The sequence below is a fragment of the Psittacula echo genome (genome assembly GCF_963264785.1).
Source record: "Psittacula echo genome assembly, chromosome: Z".
Taxonomy (NCBI): domain Eukaryota; kingdom Metazoa; phylum Chordata; class Aves; order Psittaciformes; family Psittacidae; genus Psittacula; species Psittacula echo.
Genome location: NC_137742.1, coordinates 4683283 through 4705474, shown reverse-complemented (window position 1 = coordinate 4705474; position 22192 = coordinate 4683283). Strand labels below are relative to the sequence as shown.

At 42.3% G+C, this 22192-nt stretch overlaps 1 protein-coding gene across 1 annotated transcript; it reads left to right on the top strand.

The window, feature by feature from the left end:
- Positions 1-11240: 11240 nt before the first annotated feature.
- On the top strand, positions 11241-20322 carry LOC308232059 (urea transporter 2-like; the record flags this gene model as incomplete). The annotated part of the gene is made up of 8 exons (XM_080638041.1): positions 11241-11388; positions 12107-12296; positions 13781-13909; positions 14774-14966; positions 16500-16647; positions 17286-17420; positions 18354-18403; positions 19111-20322. The coding sequence occupies 8 exons, from the start codon at positions 11241-11243 to the stop codon at positions 19285-19287; spliced, it is 1170 nt and encodes a 389-aa protein (XP_080494167.1). The 3' UTR covers positions 19288-20322.
- Between the last annotated feature and the right edge of the window lie 1870 nt (positions 20323-22192).

Below are 22192 nucleotides of genomic sequence, written 5' to 3'. Positions count from 1 at the left end.
CCAGAGGAGGGCCACGAGGATGATCAGGGTGCTGGAGCACCTCCTGTATGAAGATAGGCTGAGAAAGTTGGGGCTGTTCAGCCTGGAGAAGAGAAGGGTGCGTGGAGACCTCATAGCAGCCTTCCAGTATGTGAAGGGGGCCTACAAGGATGCTGGGGAGGGACTATTCATCAGGGACTGTAGTGACAGGACAAGGGGTAACAGGTTCAAACTTAACCAGGGGAAGTTTAGATTGGATATAAGGAAAAAATTCTTTGCTGGGAGGGTGGTGAGGCATTGGAATGGGTTGCTCAGGGAGGTTGTGAATGCTCCATCCCTGGTGGTGTTCAAGGCCAGGTTGGATGAGGCCTTGGGTGACATGGTTTAGTGTGGGGTGTCCCTGCCCATGGCAGGGGTGTTGGAACTAGATGATCTGAAGGTCCTTTCCAACCCTAACTATTCTATGATTCTATGATTCTATGATTCTATGTGCTGGCCAAAACCACCTAGCTCACTTCCAAGCAACTCTTTGCTCCCACTAGCAGCAATGATTAAAATACCATGAAAAATCTGCAGCTAAAAGAGATGAGTTGCTCACTAACCCAGTATTCCTGTATTCAGAGCGTCATCCTACTGGAAGAGAGCCTGACCCTCTGCCTAAAGCTGGCACCTATTTGACATGGCAGCACAGAGCTTTTTGACACCCTACTCTATCCATAAGACACCTACAACCTGCTCTTCACCAGTTCCTGCCCCACTCCTATCCAAGGAGACAAACTGACGTTCTTTATCATAAGTGGGTTTCCAGGGAGCAACTGTACAGACTTGCAGCTGCACGGACTGAGAAACTGAGTCCTGAGAACGTGTAAAGCTGAACAAAAACAACAGTGGGTTTCCAGAGCAGGTGACAAGAGGAGTGACTGGATGAGTGTGCATTAGAAGAACTGTTTATTTTGGGAGCATACATCAGTGGCAGTATCCAGAGCCATATGCAAGCTCCGAGCATGGAGAATATTGATTGTGCCAGGGCTGGGGAACTGCTGTTTATAGGTGCTGTCAAAAACAGACATCTGAATATTTGGTCTGATTTCCATAATTGCACATGTGGCTGGGCTGGAGACATACCACAAGAGGGAGCTGGACACCACAGATGGAAGACATTCCTCTCCAGCCTTCACAATAGCCACAGCTAAAGGCCATCCAGTTGTTGCATCGATGAATGTATCTAGACAGTTTCCCAATATGTGAATATGGGAATATGCTCATTGGTGCCCCATCCCTGGAAGTGTTCAAGACTCAATTGGATGGGGCTTTAAGCAACCTGGTCTAGTGGAAGTGCCCCTGCCCCTGGCAAGTGGAGTTGGAACTGGATGAGCTCTAAGGTCCTTTCTACCTAAGCCATTCTATGATTCTCTTTTACTCAGCACTGGTGAGACACATCTGGGGTATAGCGTCCAGTTTGGGGCTCCACAGTACAGGAGAGACAGGAACATATCGAGCAAGTCCAGCAAAGTGCCATGAAGATGGTTAATGTATTGGAGTACCTGTCATACCAGCAGAAGCCAAGAGATCTGGGACTGATCAGCATGGAGAATTGAAGGCTTAGGGTGGGATCTTAAGTACAAATGTCTGGTGGGGAGAGTAAAGAAAGCAGAGCCAGACTTTTCTCAATGATGCCCAGTGACAAGAGCTCAGCTCCCGAGAGTGATTTCCCCACCAACAAAGGATGACACGAAGCCCACAGACACTGGCTGCATTTCACACATCTACAGCCCAGCCTAACAAAGGTATTTTTATCATTTACATGATTTTAAAGCATCCTATGGAGCCCACAAGCTGATGCAGCTCCCTGTGCAGACCTGATCCTGCAGTGCAACCTGAGCAGAGGAGCACAGCCAAAACCCACAGTATAATGGCAATCTGCTACAAAATGGTTTTCTATGCACCTCTTGGAAGGCCACTGAGCCTTGAGAGAAGTGTGGAGACAGAGCATGTGAAGCTGCATCAGGGCCATTACAGTCTTTCCTGTTAGAGCTGACAAGTTCAAGCACTACCCAGCTAATGCAGCTATGCAGCTCCTGCCTCACGAGCTAACACAGTCAGGGATCATTCAGGCATTTCTCTGGGGGAGCTAGTTTAGTTGGGAACCAGCCACCAGCCTGTCTTCTGATCATGTCAACCACTGAGCTCGGTCCAAGGGATGTTCTCAGAGCCAGCTTCCCACAGAGAACAGCAGGCAGTAGAAATGTATCAACCAGCTTCACCAGCAGGTGTTTGCAGAGTTAGGCCATAGACCCAGCCCTCCTAATCACACAGGATCTAGCTGTCAGACACCAGCCCCAGCTGCCTTGTTCTCAGCACAAAGTGGTCTTCACACTTGCCTAAAATTAAGAAGCAGCTTTCTTGTCATGTGTGTAACCTGGGTGCTCAGTTTGCACATCATTACACGGTTACCCAGTGCTCACCCACAGATGGTGACACAGTCCAGGCAGAGGGTACCCAACAGTTACATAAGAGGCACATGGCACACTTTGATCCTTTTGACCAGGAATAGCCTCTCCTGTTTTAGTCTTCCCATTTGAATTCTAAAGCCCAAAGACAGAAGAAGATACCTACGTTCCTGGGTGCTCAGCACAGATTAGTGATGGGCATCTGACTTGACATGGATTGAATTACACCTGGAAGCATTTCTATCATTTGTGCCTTTCTGCACCAGTCCCATAGGGAATTTCAGTCTTTGGGCCACCAGGAATGCTTTGGCCATCTAAGGTATGCAGCCATGAGCAGGAGCTCCTGCACCTGACTCCAGCATTCAATCTGGGACTTGGCCCAGACCTTTTCAAAAGGTGATTGTAGGAAACACAGGGATTCCATGAGACAGTAGTTGCAGTAGTGAAACCCTCCCCATAGCTGGCTGCACCTACGATCCAGTGAACCCACTACACAGCAGTGGAGATCATCACTGCTCTGCCTCTAATTTACAGAGCAGGCTGCTGCCAAGGACCTCATTCCCACGTAGGCATCCGCAGACTCTGACCCTGTTAATTATTAACCAGCTCTGGTAATCTAAGCAAAACATCGCTCCAAGACATCCATCACTTCGAGCCAGTGGCTTTTTCGTGACTCCTTTCCAACTTGTCAACGTTAAAGAACCAGAATCGGAAAAGGGGGGTCCTGAATCTGCTTCCCTGAGGAAAGAGCAACCCCACCACTCAATGGATGAAACTAGCACTACCTGACAGTGACTCCTGCCAGCCCCCCTAGCAACATCCATTTCACACAGAGCAGAAAAGATGCTGTTTAAAATGCCCTGAGTGCCCCTGAAACATGAGAGATGGGAAGCCTGAAACTCAATGTGATCATATTGCCTATGAGTATCTCCCAACCAAATTACCCAATGCATGTCTCTTCTTTTGCGATGCAAAGATTCATTTTACCAATGAGAAAGCTCAGGCAGCCCCAGAAGAAATTAATAGTAAAGAGAAATATTTTACTGCACTGGAGTGAAGCATCTTCCCCTGCAAATTTCTTGTAACATGCGTTACTGGGTGCAAACTCAGTGGATGGCAGTGTCTGACTCACGAATAACAGCTGATAAGGCCGGATTGGACAGGGCCTTGAGCAACCTGGTGTCGTGGAAGATGTTCCTTCCCATGGCAGGGAGTTGGAACTAGATGATCTTAAGGTCCTTTCCAACCTAAACCAGTCTGTGATTCTATGATTTTATGAGCCTTGCTTATCAGCAATGCCAAGCTGACAGTCGCTATCAGATACTCTGCTCTTACTGGAAAAAAAAATATCCAGTCTCTTGTTAAAAAGACCTCCATCAAAAAAGAAGCACCCTGGGAACAAACATAATGAAAATAACATCATTTGAGCCCACATAGATGATGAGGCTGTTTCCAAAGTGCTGAAGGAAATTAATTCATAAAACTAGATTGGTTCTTGTTTAGCAACAAACCATTCACTCCAGCTCTTGGATGAATTTGTGGGTTTGCCTCTTTAAGTCATCACTGTAAAAGACTCCTAAAGGGAATTAAACTGTGGTTTGGATTAGCCTAAGGAGTTCCTTAAGTTTACTAGCTTTTCCTTTGTCCTTTTTCCCATGATTCACTCCCTCAAGACTTCCCTTTCAATCCTGTTCTCAGCCTTTCACAGTGATTTCACAGCCTTATAAGCCTCTCATTTATGCCACACATCAAATATTCCAGATTTCTCCAACAAGCCAGGGGGGGCAGGTTAAAAAAAAAGAAGGAAAAATGCCCCTTGAATTTCTCAAATAACTGATTAGAAGCAACTAAACAGTAGAAGATCACCAGGTCCTTCATACCAGTATGATAACAGAATAGTGCCTCCAAAAACTACACAGAAATGGGACAACTTGACAGGTTGCTGAACATGTCACACTGTGATGCACACTCCCAGGTCAGTGTTTTAAGAAGGAAGGATCCTGAGCTGTCTTGGATAAGAAGAATAACACTGGAAAGGTTGAGCTCAGGTATACCAAGAGTCCACTTTGAAGCCTTGAGTCCTTTTAAGTGGTAAAGGAGGAGAAAGGACAGAGTTAAAGGAGAATTAACAACAACAAAAAAGTAGCAGCAGGGAACAGGACATTTGGAGAGGCTGCTGGCAAGACACCAAGAGCAGAGCAAGAGGAAAGGTGGAGAATTTAAGATGGAACCTTCTTAATTTTTTCTTGGAGCTCACTGAGTGGGAGGAGAAACAAACTAATTAGTAATATCAGGACAGGAGCCATGCTAGCTTATATAAGCTAGTGGAGCATTTTCTTTTCCCCACTTTCTTTGTCCTGCTTGCCTTCTGTCCTAACCAGCAAAGCAACTGCTACCTTGAGCTCATCAGAGAGGTAAGAGCATTCTCTTAGTTCCTTTTAAATGCACAGCAATGAAAGTGCACTCTCTTACTGACTCACCTGGATCTTTCTTCTCCCCCAAAATACCTAACAGCCAGCATTTGGGCAGTCCTCCTGAGCAAGAGCAGCTAAGGCTCAAGACATTCACTAAAGAGGTGAGGGAATGTCGCAAGGATTCCAGTTACTGAGAATTTTCTAGAAAGATGAGGATTTATTAGTAGGGCTTAGCCCAGTTGGCTAAGAAAAAAAATAAATAAAAGAATTAAAAAAATAAATTAAAAAAACTCCCACACCAAACTTGTAACTCTTTAACATCTCTTTTTACTGCCTTTCTATTCTGCAAAACTAAAAATGCCCAGATAGTAATAATGGAGAGTTAATGTTATAGTGTGTCTGGATTTCTGTGTCCCCGAGAGACAGATCTCTGAAAACTGAATTGCAAATGGGCTTAATGAATATTTGAATCTGAGGGATAAGCTCTCTTTTGAACTAAAGCTTTCAAATGTCTCTTCTATGGGAAAACTTGAACTACTTTTTTGGTTTTTTCAGTGAGGTTCAAGTGCATCAGAATCTCTCTGTTTCGAGGAGTGTGCTTGTGCAGGTGTGTGTTGCTATACATAACACAATACTACACTTGCCAGCTTTGCTAAACCATTGGTAATATTACAAGGACTATGCTAAGAATCTGGCCCTTTCCTCTGATTGTAATTGGATGCAGGAATTCCTCTAAAAACATGCTGCACAGAGAGCTGGCTGCCCTCATGCTTCACAGCAACAATTCAGAGAATGCGAGATTCAGTGACTGTAATCATGCAGTAGCAGTTCCTTGGAGAAACAAATACCACACAATAACTTAAATCCCCTTGATTTACAGAATAACATTAATTTTATCAGGGAGAGAGTAAAATTCTAGAAAGAAGAGAAAGTACTAGATAACATTGCTGCATTTTCAGAGATAAAAGCCCAACTGTTAAAAACACAGGCACCAGCTTGGAATTAACTATTTATTACCTAGGAGTATTAAAGCAATTAGCCAAATCAAAGCCTCTATTCCTTTCCAAGCTGCAAGCACAACACAGCTCTTACCATGAATACCACATTACAAACGTGTGACAAGGCTTATCTGCACTTCATCAGGTGAATAAAAGAGAAGTCACAGGCCAGATGTTGCAGCACCAGCACAGCCTGCCTCGCTGCAGCTTTAACGAGACATTACTGAGATACAGCTTTAATGAGGCATTACTGAGATGCCATAGGTATGGCTTGACATGGAAGAAGTGTACACAAGTGGAAGAGAAATTGATTTAAAGAGACATAGAGTTGCATAACACCAGTGCTTTGCTACAGATGCATTCATTAACTCTGAAAAGATGATAAAAAAAACAATAGATTAGCCTCTTGGCCCTATGATGTTTTTGTTTTCATGAAAGAAGAACATCTTTTTTATCTTTTCTATTCTCACAGGTTCCATTTCATATCTGATACAAAAGCATTCAGACACTTTTAGCTGCAAAACTTTTCTTCTTGCTTATGTGAGGATGACAGGGAGATATTATCCAACAGCACAAAGATAACTAGACAACAGAAAGCAGCAAATATCTGGAATTACTGGAGAAAAGCAGCAGTGCTCCACGTCTAGCTGTCACTTTTCCACCATGGGAAAATTGTTTTAAGTAGCTCCTCTGCACTTGCAGCAGAGCACAATTCAGTCCTTGTACCACGGAGATGAAAACCACATTCAGACACACTGCTGCTCCTTTATCACACCAGTTATACACCAACATTGCATTTCCTACCAAACTCATGGAGCACCTCTCCAGAGCATACATGAGGTCAGGCACTGCACTTCAAGCTGTGTGTCTTAACACAGCTTTAGTTAAGAATTTGAGATAAAAAAAAAAACAACCAAACACTTTCCCAGGCAAATAGAAGTAAGGACTAAAAACTAAAGTTAAAAATCCTGACCCCTGCAAAGCTAAGCAATCTGTTCCAACAAAATAGTCTTTTCACAATTGTTTCCACTTCCTTTCTTTATGCACTAAGAGAAAAAAAAGCCCCCTTTGACTAAAAACCGTGTGTTAACTTCAATAGCAGGCCTTCAGAAGACCTGCTCTACTCTGGCCTTCATGCAGAACATGCACACTTCAGCTTCAATTACAATACAGACATCACTGTCTTAAAATTCTCTGAACATGTCCATTATTCTGGGATGAGGGATCTTTTGTCTTCTGTCCTTTCTTAAACAGTTGCTATCGTCTACTGCCTAAACAAGGTAATGTGTTAGCAGATCATTAGTCTCAGCATATATGATAGCTACCGCTTCTTACAGTATCAAAAGTTATTAAAACTGCCCAAAATATTCTATGTTGGTGCCAGTTTCTAAGTGGTGCACTACTTAGAATCATACAATCATGGACTGGTTTGGGTGGGGAGGGACCTTAAAGGTCATCCTGCCATGAGCAGGGACATCTTCCACTAGACCAGGTTCCTCCAAGCCCCATCCAACCTGGCCTTGAACACTTCCAGGGATAAGGCAACCACAGCTTCCATGAGTAAGAAATACTTCTTTATACTTTCTTTGGGCAGCTAAGTAGAGGTAACGCAAACCCTCCATGCTCTGTGTTTCTGAATGGATGGGACAAGCCTCAGGGCTGTGGCAATAGCTCAACCTCCGCACACCAGAGGCAGTCCTCATTCAGCACTGGGATGTGAGTCAGGGTGGTCGTGAAGACAATAGGGCTGGATCAGGGTCTATTACAGTGTCATAAAGGTCTTGTCAGAAACCAAAGGTGCTCTTGGCCTACCCATTCTGAATTGGGCTGCTCTGCAGGTGGTAAGGGTGTCCAATCATGATTTCATTTCCCCTTACCATACGTGAGTTGATAGGAAAGATGAACTGAAGTTCATGTGAGATGTCTCTCTCTGGAGACACATATTATTTGATAAACAGGGACATAATGAACATGACCCATGCTACTGGCCAGGAGGTAACCATGATTACCCCACAACCACTGTAATTTTGAGTATTCTGTAAGAGCATGCACACAGGGCACTAGCACAGCCTTCATGGAGGGTAAAGTTCAAGCCAGGCTAGTGGAAGTGATTCACCTGGTCACCTGGTCTTTTTGCTGTCTCAATTGCATCAAGACAACTTCATTTCTTCCCATGAAAACCTAGAGCAAAGGAGTTCTGTGCTCTCAGATTTGCACCATGCAGGACTGCCTGAAGTATGCACTTAAACACCTTTCCACAGCAAGGCAATTCATCAAGTTTTGATGAATTAAGGCCTCCAACTTGACCAGTTTTTTTTCCACTGTGCAAGTGGACCAGATGGTGACTCCAATACTTCTTTACATGCCCATTACATCCCACACTGAAGAGTCCTGCAGTGCAAACAGCTCCTCAATTGGCAGGCAGGAGAAACATACTGGGCATGCTAGAACAGGACACACAGCATCACTCAGCAAGTGCAACAGCCCCTGACTTTACAGATTAGCAACAGAGAAAGCCTAAGTCATATAAAGAGACAGATTCTTCAAACTGAAAATGTAAACGCAGTTTCACGAAAAATGAAGAGCATTTATCTTGACTGGAAATTTTGATTTAACTGAAAGTGCATCAAATTCACTTATTCCATTATTTCAGAATAATATGTGAGAAAATTGAAGGTTAATGAATCAAGGTAATGAATTATAGCTGAGCAAGAAAAAAGCCTTCCAGCACAGAGAGACCGTCCCTAGCAACACTTTCATCTTTTTTTTTTCTTCCTTTATTTAAGATCCTTTTGCTTTCGTGTCCTACACAAAGTCAAATTCAACACTCTTCAAAGTACTGGTCCTGTCTTCTACCTCTTTCATGTGGAACCTACCCTTGCATTAGCTGAGCCCTTGCAGGTGGCAGAAAATGTCTATTTATAATTCGTGCAAATACTTACTCTTTCCTGAAATGTCACCATCAGCCACTGATAACATACAGTAAGAAACCAGCCAGGATGTACATTAACCAACCATTCCCCTATGTGGACTCAGAGCTGCTTTACAAGTATGGATCTGCAAGAGTAATGCCCAGGGCTGAGGCTGCTTTAGCTTAAGTACTCAGCACCTGCATTTCTGAAGTATGGATTCTCTTCCCCAGCTGCCAAAAGGGTTTTTACTGAAGTTGGAAGTAAGTCAAGGGCTAATTCCAATACTTAGAATCATAGAATCATAGAATAGTTAGGGTTGAAAAGGACCTTAAGATCATCTAGTTCCAACCTCCTTGCCATGGACAGGGACACCTCACACTAAACCATGTCACCCAAGGCTCTGTCCAACCTAGCCTTGAACGCCGCCAGGGATGGAGCATTCACAGCTTCCCTGGGCAACCCATTCCAGTGCCTCACCACCCTTACAGTAAAGAACTTTTTCCTTATATTCAGTCTAAACTTCCCCTGTTTAAGTTTGAACCTGTTACCCCTTGTCCTATCGCTACAGTCCCTAATGAATAGTTTGTGTCATCCTATTTAGACTATTAACTCCAAAATTGAATTCTTTACTTCTTGCACAATCTGCTACTCACCAGTGAACCCTGAAGCAGCTCTGGTTTTGTATTCACTCAACAACACATCTTGTCACGTGTATTCTTTGTCTTGACAATTACTAAGAATTAGACCTACTCTTCAGGGAACGGTACATTCCAGGGAAAGGTTTGGCTAGTTTAAATTTGCTGGTTTCATATTGAGAATTGGTCTTTAGACAAATAATAAATTTGCTATAGGACATTGTTTTTAAAATTCAGTATTTATAGCTGGTGAAAATCTCTCATGCATGTGCCTGAATGAAGCTGTGTAGACCTGCATGAGTTGCAAAAAGTTATTCCAGCAGCTCCTAATCCAAAGGACATGTCTCTCATAGGGGATCTTGTCCCTGCCAGCCCTGTGCGGATTTCCTAAACACCTTATTTAGGCCTAGACACCTCTGTTTAGCCTAGACACCTCCCCTACCTTGTTTAAGTCTTGATATAGTGCCTGCTAAATGTAATAAGAGTCTTTTTTTAGTCCCTGAGAGTTTCTTATTTACATATTTACACCTACCTTGTCTTATGCTGAAGAACAATGGCCGTTTGTCCTGGTTTTGGCTGAAATAGAGTTGTTTTTCTTCCTAGTAGCTGGTGCAGTGCTGTGTTTAGGCTTTAATCTGAGAACAATGCTGATAACACGTTGATGTTTTAGTTGTTGTTCAGTAGCACTTACCCTGATCAAGGACTTTTCCGTCTCTCATGCTCTGCCAGTAGTGAGGTGAACGGGAAGCCAGGAGGAAGCAGAGACAGGACACCTGACCCGAAATAGCCAAAGGGGTATTCCATACCACAGCATGTCATGCCCAGTATATAAAGTGGGGGGAGTTACCCAGAAGGGTCTGATCTCTGCTCGGGTCGGGCTGGGCATCAGTCAGCAAGTGGTGAGAAATTGTATTGTGCATCACTTTTTTATTCCTTCCTCTCTCTCTCTCTCTTTATTTCCTACTATTATTATATCATATTTTACTCTTTTTTAAATTATTAAACTGGTCTTAGTTCAACTCATGGGGTTTTTCATATTTTATTCCAATTCTCTTCCTCATCTCCCTTTGGAGTGGGGGAGAATGAGCAAACAGCTGTATGATACTTATCTGGGGAAAGCAAACACTCTGAATTTGACCTACAACCTCCTAAATCAGCGCTGGGTACTTCTAAACATGGGACAGCTGAAAGTACAATTCAGTAAAGAAAAATCTATTGTACATATGCATGCGAGTAACAAAGTAAGACGCCGTGAATAACGCTCTAGCTAAACCATGCTCATGGGAAAGGTAGAGGTGATCCGAACAGAGACAGTATAGAGACCTATAAACCTAACTTTAGGTAGCTATTATTGGTGGCTGATGGATAAATTCAAACTGGAAATATGGGTTAAGCAGCAGAGGAAGCTTAATCACTGAAGCAGCTTCCTAGATGTGGTGAACTTTTATGGAGTTGGATCTTCAGCTAAGTTTCAGCTCCTGTGAAGCCAGTGTCCTCTGATACCACCTTGTTCTTCTTGAAGTCACCCCTTAAACCAATAACTTCTTGATTTCTAGAACACATGGTGTAGCTGAGCAGGCTGTTAAAATCAGGTAAAAGAAAATTAACTGAAGGCTCAGTGGTTTCTTGTGGTGTTCAAATCCATGACTGCATGGAAGCCTGGAAGGATAGAGAAGTGTCCCAAAAGCACATGAAGAGGGATGTGAGAATCAGGTGTTCAAAGTAAGGATCTTCCTCTTTCTGGCTGCAAAATAAATCATGATGAGTTAATAAACAGGGAACAGTAAAAAACATTGTAATGAACTTCTTTTTTTTCCCCCGTTTAATTTTAGCAAAGGGTTGGAATATCAACATGGAAAACAGTGTTGATATCAAGATAGAAAACAAGAGGGAAAGAAACCCAGTAAGGCAGAATCCACTGATCAAATCTGGGAAGAGGTTCTGCAGAGGTGTTGGGTACCTCACTGGAGACATGAAGGAATTTGGAGCCTGGCTAAAAGGTAAAGCTTCTTCATTGTGACTAATCGGGAGATTCCAAAGAAGAATTACATCAAAGGAGTAATAACTAACTTCTCACTAATGTGATTCAAGTTATAGCAGTGTAGAAACAACCTCTGCCTTGATTTATTTCCATTTTGTGGAGAAAAATCAGCTTTGTGCAGAGATACGCACACTGCTTAAATCTTGAGGATGACTGAGATGACATTTACCTCCCAACATGCCATGTACAAAGCAAATTTAATCCCACAAAACATATCCTGGGATGGTTATTTTGTGCTCTGCCATTCTTCATAAGACTCCCTATCCTTTCAGCTGAGCAGTTTCTGTCAAGCCTAATGCCACTGTGAAGTTAAATTGCATATAGGTAGGTGTTCTTGGTCCCCATAATAAATCAGTAATGGGATCCACACATGATTTGCCATCTGAGGCACAGATATAAATTAGCTGCTTCACATGAATCTGGTCCAGGGTACTTTATAACACAGGACTCTGGCAACCACACAGTTCATCTCAGCTTTCCAGCTGTAAGATTTCACTACAGACCATAATAAATCCCAGTCAGATTTTTCTGTCTTGTTGATTCATTGTTTCAGTTGTGCTGCCAAGTTCCACTGCCAAAACTCTTCCTGAGTTTCAAAAAATCGATTCCAAATCAGGATCACCTGCATATTTGGTTGGTTTGGTTTTCCTATTACTATTTAACTTGATCTCTTCCAGATAAAACTCTCATGATCCAGTTTGTTGACTGGGTGCTGCGTGGGATATCCCAGGTGATGTTTGTCAACAATCCCATCAGTGGGATCATTGTCATTGCTGGTTTCCTAATGCAGAACCCATGGTGGACACTCACAGGCTGTTTAGGAACTGTTGTCTCCACTTTAACAGCACTTATTCTGGATCAGGATAGGTAAGTCCATCGTTTTCCCCTTCAAATACAGACTGTCACTTCAGTACTGATTTATGTGTTAAACGAGCGACATGGACTAAAGTACATATCTAGCATTCCTGGCTAATAGTCTGGTCTTGTAGGACCAGACAAATCTTCCTTATCAGCTGTATCTGGTGCAAAAGGATGCTGGATATAATTGCAGAAAAGGTAGTTGCTGAGAGGACAAGGGAATCAAGAATGGGAAATCAAGGTTCAGTTGCATGACATGCTTGTCTCTAAATTGAAGAGACACCAATTTGATAGAGGGACCAATCCGTGGATAAAGAACTGGCTGGATGGCTGCACACGAGTTGTGGTCAACAGCTCCATGTCCAGTTGGAGACCAGTGGTGTCCCTCAGGGATCGGTGTTGGGACCTGTCTTGTTCAACATCGTCAGTGACATGGACAGTGGGATTAAGAGGGCCCCCTCAGCAAGTTTGCTGATGACACCAAGCTGTGTGGTTCGGTTGATGCGCCAGAGAGAAGGAATGCCATCCAGAGGGACCTTGGCACGCTTGTGAGGTGCCCTGATGCCAACCTTATGAAGTTTAACCATGCCAAGTACAAGGTCCTACACCTGGGTCAGAGCAGTCCCAGGCACAGCTACAGGTTGGGCAGAGAAGAGATTCGGAGCAGCCCTGCAGAGAAGGACTTGGGGGTGTTGGTTGATGAGAAACTGGACATGAGCTGGCAGCATGTGCTTGCAGCCCAGAAAGCCAACTGTATCCTGGGCTGCATCAAGAGGAGCATGACCAGCAGGTTGAAGGAATTGATCCTGCCCCTCTACTCTGCTCTCGGGAGACCTCACTTGGAGTATTGTGTGCAGTTCTGGTGTCCTTAACATAAAAAGGACATGGAACTGTTGGAACAAGTCCAGAGGAGGGCCACGAGAATGATCAGGGGACTGGAGCACCTCCCGTATGAAGATAGGCTGAGAAAGTTGGGGCTGTTCAGCCTGGAGAAGAGAAGGCTGCGTAGAGACCTCAGCAGTCTTCCAGTATCTGAAGGGGGCCTATAAGGATGCTGAAGAGGGACTCTTCATTAGGGAGTGTGGTGATAGGACAAGAGGTAATGGGTTCAAACTTAAGCAGGGGAAGTTTAGGTTGGATACAAGGAGGAAGTTCTTTACTGTAAGGGTGGTGAGGCACTGGAATGTGTTGCCCAGGAAAGTTGCAAATGCTCCATCCCTGGTGGTGTTCAAGGCCAGGCTGGACAGAGCTTTGGGTGACATGGTTTAGTGTGAGATGTCCCTGCCCGTGGCGGGGATGTTGGAGCTAGACAACCTTAAGGTCCTTTTCAACCCTAACTATTCTATGATTCTATGATTCTATGACTGTTGGCAGATCTTCATCACAGAGAGTCCAGGGAGGGAGGTGTTGATGCAGGCATTGGGAGTACGGGTTGATGTGAGCAAAGCATCTGCGAAGGATGCAATTTTAAGATACTTGTTCCCTTCACGCAGATCAGCCATAGCATCAGGCCTGTATGGCTACAACGGGCTCTTGGTGGGATTGCTCATGGCCGTCTTCTGCGATAAGGGAGACTATCACTGGTGGCTTCTACTGCCTGTAGCAGTGGTGTCCATGACATGGTAAGTTATATGACTCTTCTGCTTCTTATTCCAGTCCCAGAGCCCTCACACTGTGACTGAATTGTTGTGTTTTTATGCACTATGCAGACTACAGTGGAAAAGAAACAGGACTGGCACATGTGTGCTACTAAATCTGTAGCATTACGTTAAAATCAAATATAATCAGAAAACAAAGAAAATACCCACATAATCACAAATAAACCCAATGGGGAAAAGGAAAATTGATGACTGATCATGTGTAATGCAATGCCTTAAATGTTAGCCATATTACTGTGATGAGTCCATTCATTTTTGTTTCAAGAGGAACATTATTTTAACAGGGGAGATTTAGCATAACTTTTATGTCAGCCTTTCTTTCTGATCCATAAGCTTGAACAAGGACATACAGTTCACTCAGACCTGGCTTGGGTGTCCTAAATTCAGTCTACTCCAAGTACTAAAGAAAAAAAATAAACACTGCAACTGAGCCAGGAATAATTTCATTAAATCACTGTATCTCGCACAAGAGTGGAGGATCTTGTCTCCTTCATGGTCACCAAATTCTCTACATACATAGCATATATATATGCAATATATATTTGGTGCAATAAATAAATATTCCACCAAATTCACCCCATATATTAACACCACTGAAATCTGCACATTGATAATCGCAGGAGGAAGGGTAGGAAATTAATCTACTGAATGACCCCAGAATATCTCTGATTTTATCAGAAAGATTGAGGAAATTAAACAGCTTTTTTTAAAAAAAATAGAGTGAATTTCCTGCATGGTGGTTTTTGTTTGGTTGGGTTTTTTCTGTTGGAGTTGGGATTTTTGCCTAGCTGACAAACTCCTAGTAAGACCATTTTGTTCTTCTTTCAGCCCTGTTTTCACCAGTGGTTTAGGATCAGTCTTCTCAAAGTGGGATCTGCCTGTTCTCACCTTGCCTTTCAACTTGGCTTTGACTCTCTACCTGGCTGCATCAGGACCACATAACCTCTTCTTCCCTACAATTGTCATTCAGCCTGCAGCAGCAACACCGAACATCACCTGGACAGATGCTGAACTGGCAATGGTAAGATGTCAAAGATAACAGACTCCTCCATTTACAAAGAAACCACTATAGAATGATATTATCTTCCTTTACGTTGCTGCATTATAACCTGGCAATACAAAATTGCATTTATAAGATAACTATTATCCAAATAATAACAATATTATAAACCAATAAAGGTTTACTTTAGGAATTAACATTCTTGATAGCCTGAAAATGAGAATGTTTCATTTCTGTCATCTTTCATTAGCAATTGCATCTAAATATATATATTATGATTTTCAAAGAGTCTGCAGAATCTAATTACCCATTACTGCGTGTACACTGATCAGCATCCCATAGCTAAGGTTTGCTGAGACTACCAGTTAACTCACAGATTAATTTTAGTTTTCCATGTACAGAGTGCTGTGTTTTTAAAATTTCATCTTTCTGATTAGAAAGGAGCAAGCAGATATTTCTATGGAAGGATCGTTACAAACTTGGGTGCAGGCACACATTCACATATTTTAACTTAATATTCAAGTGGAATTTTTCGAAAGGAACATCTTACTCTCCTGCATAGCACCATAAACAATATAGACACTAGAGTAATAGCTTTCCTCCATGGCTCAGCAGATTATTTTGAGGTGTTCTCAGGGAGTGATAAAGAAAAGGAAGTTAATTGACACTAAATGTCAATCCCCACAAGTGACATTTCTCAAAGAACGTTTACCATGATGATGTGGATTGTTCTATACTGAGGAGCACAACATTTTGAAGAAAAGTGTCTTGAAACCATTGCTAAGAAGTGAGTAAGTTTGGGCTCTGTTCCGTCAACCCAGCAACTCCCATTCGTATTCCCAGTGAATCCCAACACAGTTTCACGTATATATGTAGATCAGGTACATAGCTTTACCTGAGTGAAGTCTTGTAATTCTAGCCAAGCCATTATTGGCCATTTTGCCCCTGGATCTGTCCACTCAGAGAAATTACAGAATTAAGCAGGTTATAAAAGATCTTTAAAATCATCAAGTCCAACCTTTACCCCAGGACCTTTAACAAGGCCACCAACTAAACCGTGTCACTAAGGGCCTCATTTACACAGTTTTTTGAATACTTCCCAGGGATTCCGGTGATTCCACCACTTCCTGTTCCAATGCCTGATCACCCTCCAGCTTGAGGAGAATGTCTTCTCAAAAGCATCATCTCCCTGAGTACTTCCATTTCCTAGATTCACAGCATGCAAATAGTGGCCAAGCCAACACCATGCATAAAGATGATGAGCAAACCTTTTCACAAAAGACATTTACCTTTGATATTAGAGCAAAAAACCTGGCAGAGGAGCTCATGGATAGGGAGCAAGGCATGACTCATTTTCATTCAAGGGGAAACCCTATGGAAACGCCCTGCTGCATCCCAAGCAATGTCCAAACTTTCCACTTACAGTCCATAAAGACAGACTGCATCCAACAAATGCCAAACATGAACCTGGTGAAGAAAAATAGGTATTAGAAAAAAAATTATAAAAACAATAAGAAACTCTTTTTTTTTTTTTTTTTGGTTACATTTTTGCAGCTCCTGCAATCCATTCCAGTCGGAGTGGGTCAGGTTTATGGCTGTGATAACCCCTGGACTGGGGGAATCTTCCTGATTGCTTTATTTATCTCTTCTCCTCTTACTTGTCTGCATGCAGCAATTGGATCAGCAGTGGGAATGCTGGCAGGTAAGAATTTGACATATGTCACTGATTTTATAAAGGCATGGAGAATAAAAGATGAACCACAATGATACAGCCACAAATGTTCCTTCCATTGGAGAATGCTTGAAAAAAAAAAAATACATAAGCTTCTGTCTTAAGAATTCTTCTGATTGATTTCCCCACTCCCTACCTCATTTTGTGATGGTGGAAACCTTCCTAACATTTGGTGGTTGAAAATTGATGGACTTACTGATGGCAGAAATCTTCAGAAGAAAGAAGTGTGGTTTTGGTTAAAATGAATTTTTGTCATGAAATACTTCATTTCTGGATATATACTGATGGGTTTAGGAGCAGCTTACTAAAAATGATTGCCATAAATCTGAATGTGCAGGGCTTAAGGATACATTTAAGGTTCACACATACGCTCATTCACTCATGTGTATTCTGAAATTGCGTAGCCAAAGTCAGGTCAGTAGCACCTGGGAAATGCTGCCCTGATTGTATTAAAGTGTTTTTAGTCTTAGACTGTAGCAACACAACTACTAATGGGAACTTCATGTATGTATGCTGGCTAGAGCCCTTGAAATGCTGGATTCATGCCATTTCTCAGCATCTTTTATCTCTTTGGTCAAGAAATGACACATCTTTGACTTATTTTCCAGCACTGAGCTTAGCAACACCTTTTAGCAAAATCTACTCTGGCTTGTGGGGCTACAACAGCTCCCTTTCATGCATTGCCATCGGAGGCATGTTCTACGCTTTCACCTGGCAGACACATTTGCTGGCAATTGCCTGTGGTACGTACCCTATGGATTTTCTCTACTGCCCCATTTCCTTACAAGATGCACTTATACTAGAGGCAGGGTGGAGCCTGGGGACCACCTCTAGACAGGCAGATGGAGTTAGGAAAGACTGATGAATGATGGAGTCAGATGTTGGAGCCTTTACTCTAATGTACCGTGACAAAATAAAAGCAGTGCTTTCTCTTCCAGCCAAGAGTTGTGTTTAAAATGAGAGACGCAATCAGTGGATGCTGTTTAACTAAGATCTTTGAAATTAGATGCTTAATTTTGAGGCATCAATTGTGTTTGTTCACCATCACTGGATGTTTTTCCCAATCATAGATACCAGCTCAAGTTCCTTCTTTGGAGGAAAGAATTTGAGAAAACTTGAGCTCAAGATCAGCACGCATGTGTACTTAGACAATAAAGTTTCCCAGTCTAATGAAATAGACACCAAAGGCATGAGTTAGGCAACACAGAATGACTGAAGAATTATTTATAAGGCAATTCCATATGAAATTTCAATATCATAGTGAGCTGGGAATGAAACTATTGCTCATTCAGTGCTCATATAAAAAAGATTAGCTTTGTATCTCATTGACCCACCTTCTAGCCCTAGAGGCAGGAGAGATGGGGGTGGAATGGTTATTTTCTTATTTAACCCAATCTATCAAGCTACACACTTTTCATGTCAGTCCATTTTTCAAAAGCCTCTGTTTTCATAGTCACATTTGTCATCACTCTGTTCTTTTTTCGTTTTGCCCTTTCCTTGAGCTCCAGGTTAAGGGAGGCACAGTGCAAAGGAAAAAGCTTTTAAGAGGGGACTTATCCCCAAGTATGGTCATAGACATGGTTGAGCTACCTAAGGTACTGTGAGAGATGTTTTCTTTGCTGCTTTACTCCATGAGAACCTGAACTCACCAGGAACTACCTTATTCCTTTTCACAGCACTCTTCAGTGCCTACCTGGGAGCAGCAGTAACTAATATGTTGTCTGTGGTAAGTAATGTAACAGCTAAGACCTTGTTCCCAACAATAGATTTGAACACTGTGTATTTTCCTGACTCATCAGGCAAAACACCAAGACATGGAGAACCATTGAGCTAAAGGCAGAACTAATCCAGGAGAGGGGACACCATCTGCCCAGTGCTTTGGTGTGATTCCCACTGATACAGGCCACTTACAAATTTTCTCTTTGGAGCTTGCATGAACTTGCACGGCTCAGCCCACAACACCTCCGAGATAATTACATATCCTTTGTGCCTGAGGTGATTGAGAAAAGAGCCCCCCACATGTGTAAAGAAACCTCAAACTTGGTTTAATTGCTCTGCCCAAGTGCAAAAAGGCATCCAGTACAACTGCCCAGGGAAACTGAATGCCTCTGGTATATACGCCTCTGGTATATGAATACCTCTGGTATATATGCCTCTGCTCCTACCTTATCTCTGTCCAAGACCACTGCAGATGCACAAAGAGAAGGCAGCCTTCTCACCACAGCTGGTAGATGTTGCAGGCTAACGCACAGTGTCAAGGTCCTATAAAGAAATACTGCCTCCCCAAGGAAGAGTTTCCATGCAAAACCAAGTCAAAGCTTCCTTGAGAAAGTTTTTTTCCAAGCTACGTGGCTCTGAGTTTTGTTCAAGGGTTGAGGGATCAAATGAAAGAAAGACACACAGTAAATAGGTGGGGTTTATTTTTCTTTGCAGTTTGGGGTACCATCAGGAACTTGGGCTTTTTGCTTGTCTGCACTGACCTTCCTGTTAATAACCACAAACAACTCTGCCATCTACAAACTGCCACTCTCCAAAGTCACCTATCCAGAAGCCAATCGAGTTTATTACCTGAAGATGAAGAAACATCAGAGATCTTGCTGTAACATATGAAAACCCAAGAAGAGAGATACTTCGCAGATTTTAAGGCAAGAGTACAACGTGTTTCCCAGGAAAAAAAAAAAAAAAAAGTAATTTGCTTGCTAAAAAATCAAAAGACTAAAAAGAATCACCCCCCTCTGAGTAGAGAGACTTTTTCCACTGCATTCATTTGTTCTATCCTTAGTATGTAAGGGACTGTGCTGTGCTGGAAGAACCTTTCCCAAGACCAATCTGTAATGATTAAAAAGTACATATTTGAATTTTAAGCATTGGGGAATTGACTTAGAAATTGAAAAGAAAAATCTGTTTATGAAATCTGAGTCATAGCAATCAGACATAAAGCAATAAAGAGCAGAGCATCTCTCAGCATTTAATTAATGGCTAAAATCAGTTTATGACAGCAATAGGATATGTCTTAGAAAGCTTCATAGTAGCAGATAAGTGCAATAAAGAGTACCCTTTGCTAAGTAGAAAATAGGTAGTGAAAAATTCTACTTAGAGGATCTCTGAAGCCCAAGTGGAAAGAGGTGATATAGCAGTAATCATCATACACAAGATGGACACAGATAAATTGCAGGCAGCACTGCTAATACTTGCAAGACTAGTGGTAAGGAAATCACAATAATGGCATGGAGGGGTGTCTATCAGCCTCAGTGTTTGCATGTTTTAGTTTGTACTAGGCTCTAATATCTCATGAAAAAAATAATGAATGCTTCAGGCCTACCCAGTTGCAGAGAAAAGTAGCAAATGCCAGTGCAAAGAATATTTTAATACCAAAAAAAAAAAAAAAAAAGTAAGTTTCATGAGTTTATGTTATTGTAACAATTTTTCTTAATACTTGAACTCAGTCATGGGTTAGCAAAGCAAGGGACAGCTGCAAAGGCATTGGTGTCCCTTTCCTATTCAATAGAATGGCTGTGTTCAGCCTGTGCACAAATAGAATTAATTTGAAGCGATTTTTCCACCTCTCCTGCCAACATCGTCTGCTTCTACCCACAAATATCGAACACCAAAATGCTTCACCATCCCAGCCTGCTGCTGAAGTTGCTGCTCTGCCATTTCTCTCCTACAATAAGAAGGGGATGTTTGGGGGATCGGTGGATTTAGCAGAGGTCTGCAGCTGACCAGCCTTGTGCCATGTCTGCACAGGCTTCCAGGGACTGCAGTTAGGAAGGGAAGGAGCTGACCCTGAACCCAACGGTCCTTGTCACCTTAATGGGTGTTAACTCATCCACCTTTTTGGCTGGCTCATTGAGATTCTTCATTTCACGATGGAGCTGACATCTTCACCATGAATACTCCAGGCATTCAAGTCCCTCAGTTGACAGTATCTTACATGCAGTAATGTCTCTCTTGGGAAAGCAATCAAAACCCATTTCTTTTGTAGCAGAGGAAATAAAAGGTAGCCTGTGACCAGTGCTACTGCTGATTTCTGAGGCTGGGTAAAAAAAACAACAAACGTATCTTTTTATGAACAGCAAAAAGATCTGAATGAAAAATATTTGGGATGAACTGCTGGCAATATTTTCTAGTGAAGTGGTAGGTTTTCAGATGCTTGACAGTATTTCTGTATGACTGACACTGTATGACTGTTCACTGTTCATGAGTTAATTTTTAAAACAAATATTCATACTTTTCAGAGTTTGGTATAAGTTTTCCCTTTACTTATCATCACTATACTCTTCCAAAGACAATTTATCACTTAAATAAGTACCTTAGAAGACACTGGGAAATAAAGTTATGAAATCAGTGTAAAGGGGATATTTAGGAAGCTGCTAAATTCTGGTCTTTTTACTTAGGGTATTTTGCTGCACCAGTATCTTCTTAAATGTCTAAGTGCAAAATTTGCTGCTGTACAGGAGGCACAATCAGCCCAAGGCACAGTAACTTGCCTGCAGAGCTACAGGCAGAGCTGGAAACTTCTTTGGGATCAGATGAAAACTTGTTCCTAAGGGAGATACTGGACAGGCCCTCAGATTAGGATTCAATGAGGTCATGTTCTGCCCAGAGGATGTACCTCTCCAAACTGTGACGGAATGAGGATATATTTTAGTGTCTGAACTGACATCTCCCACCTAGGACAATATATGTCCCAAAGAGGCAAACCTGCAACGGCTGGCTTTCATTCTTGTGTCAAAAGCTGCACTCGGGTAAGAGTACACACTTTATGGCCAGTGTAAATCAACAGATTTCCTCCAACTGGTGCTATTTCAGTTCGCTGTTGCCGAGCAACAGGGACATTTTGGCAGTACCGTAAAGAAACCTTATGCACAGAACAGAGTAACAACAGAACATGAAAGCTGTGCCTCAGCCATTAAATTTTTCACATCTTTCAGAATTAATTCCTTACTTTGCACTATCCAGAGAAATCATTCTTCCCTTCACCCAGTGCAAGATAACAGATATTTTGTAATTTGACATGTACATCAGTTAGAATATGCTTTTTCCCTATTATTGTTCATAACACAGTCTTTGCTAACAGATCTGATTTATCTTATTATTGAAATTGCTCTCTTTCTTTTTCTTTACATCAAATAAATGCTATTTGAGTCACAATGGTTTTGTCCAAGCACTCTTTTTGAATCCTCTGTTCTGACACACAGGTAATACCAGTCTCTTAAGAAATATTTACATTGGCAGGAGTTTGGGGGCTATTTCCTTGACTATTTCCCCCAGCTTCCCCCCTCCCCCCAGTGCCAACATACACGGCAAAAGAGATAGCATGGTGTCTAATATCTCTAAAAATTAAATAAAGAGAAAACAATGTTGAGAAAATCACTTGAAAACGTTGCTTGGAATCAGATTTTTATCCAAAAGTCTAATGCAAGTGAACTGCCTCACTGTCATTTCCTAAGCTACTCTCATGGCTTCTGTCTGATGTGCGTAACTCTCCCCAACACTCCCAGTTCCATGTCAA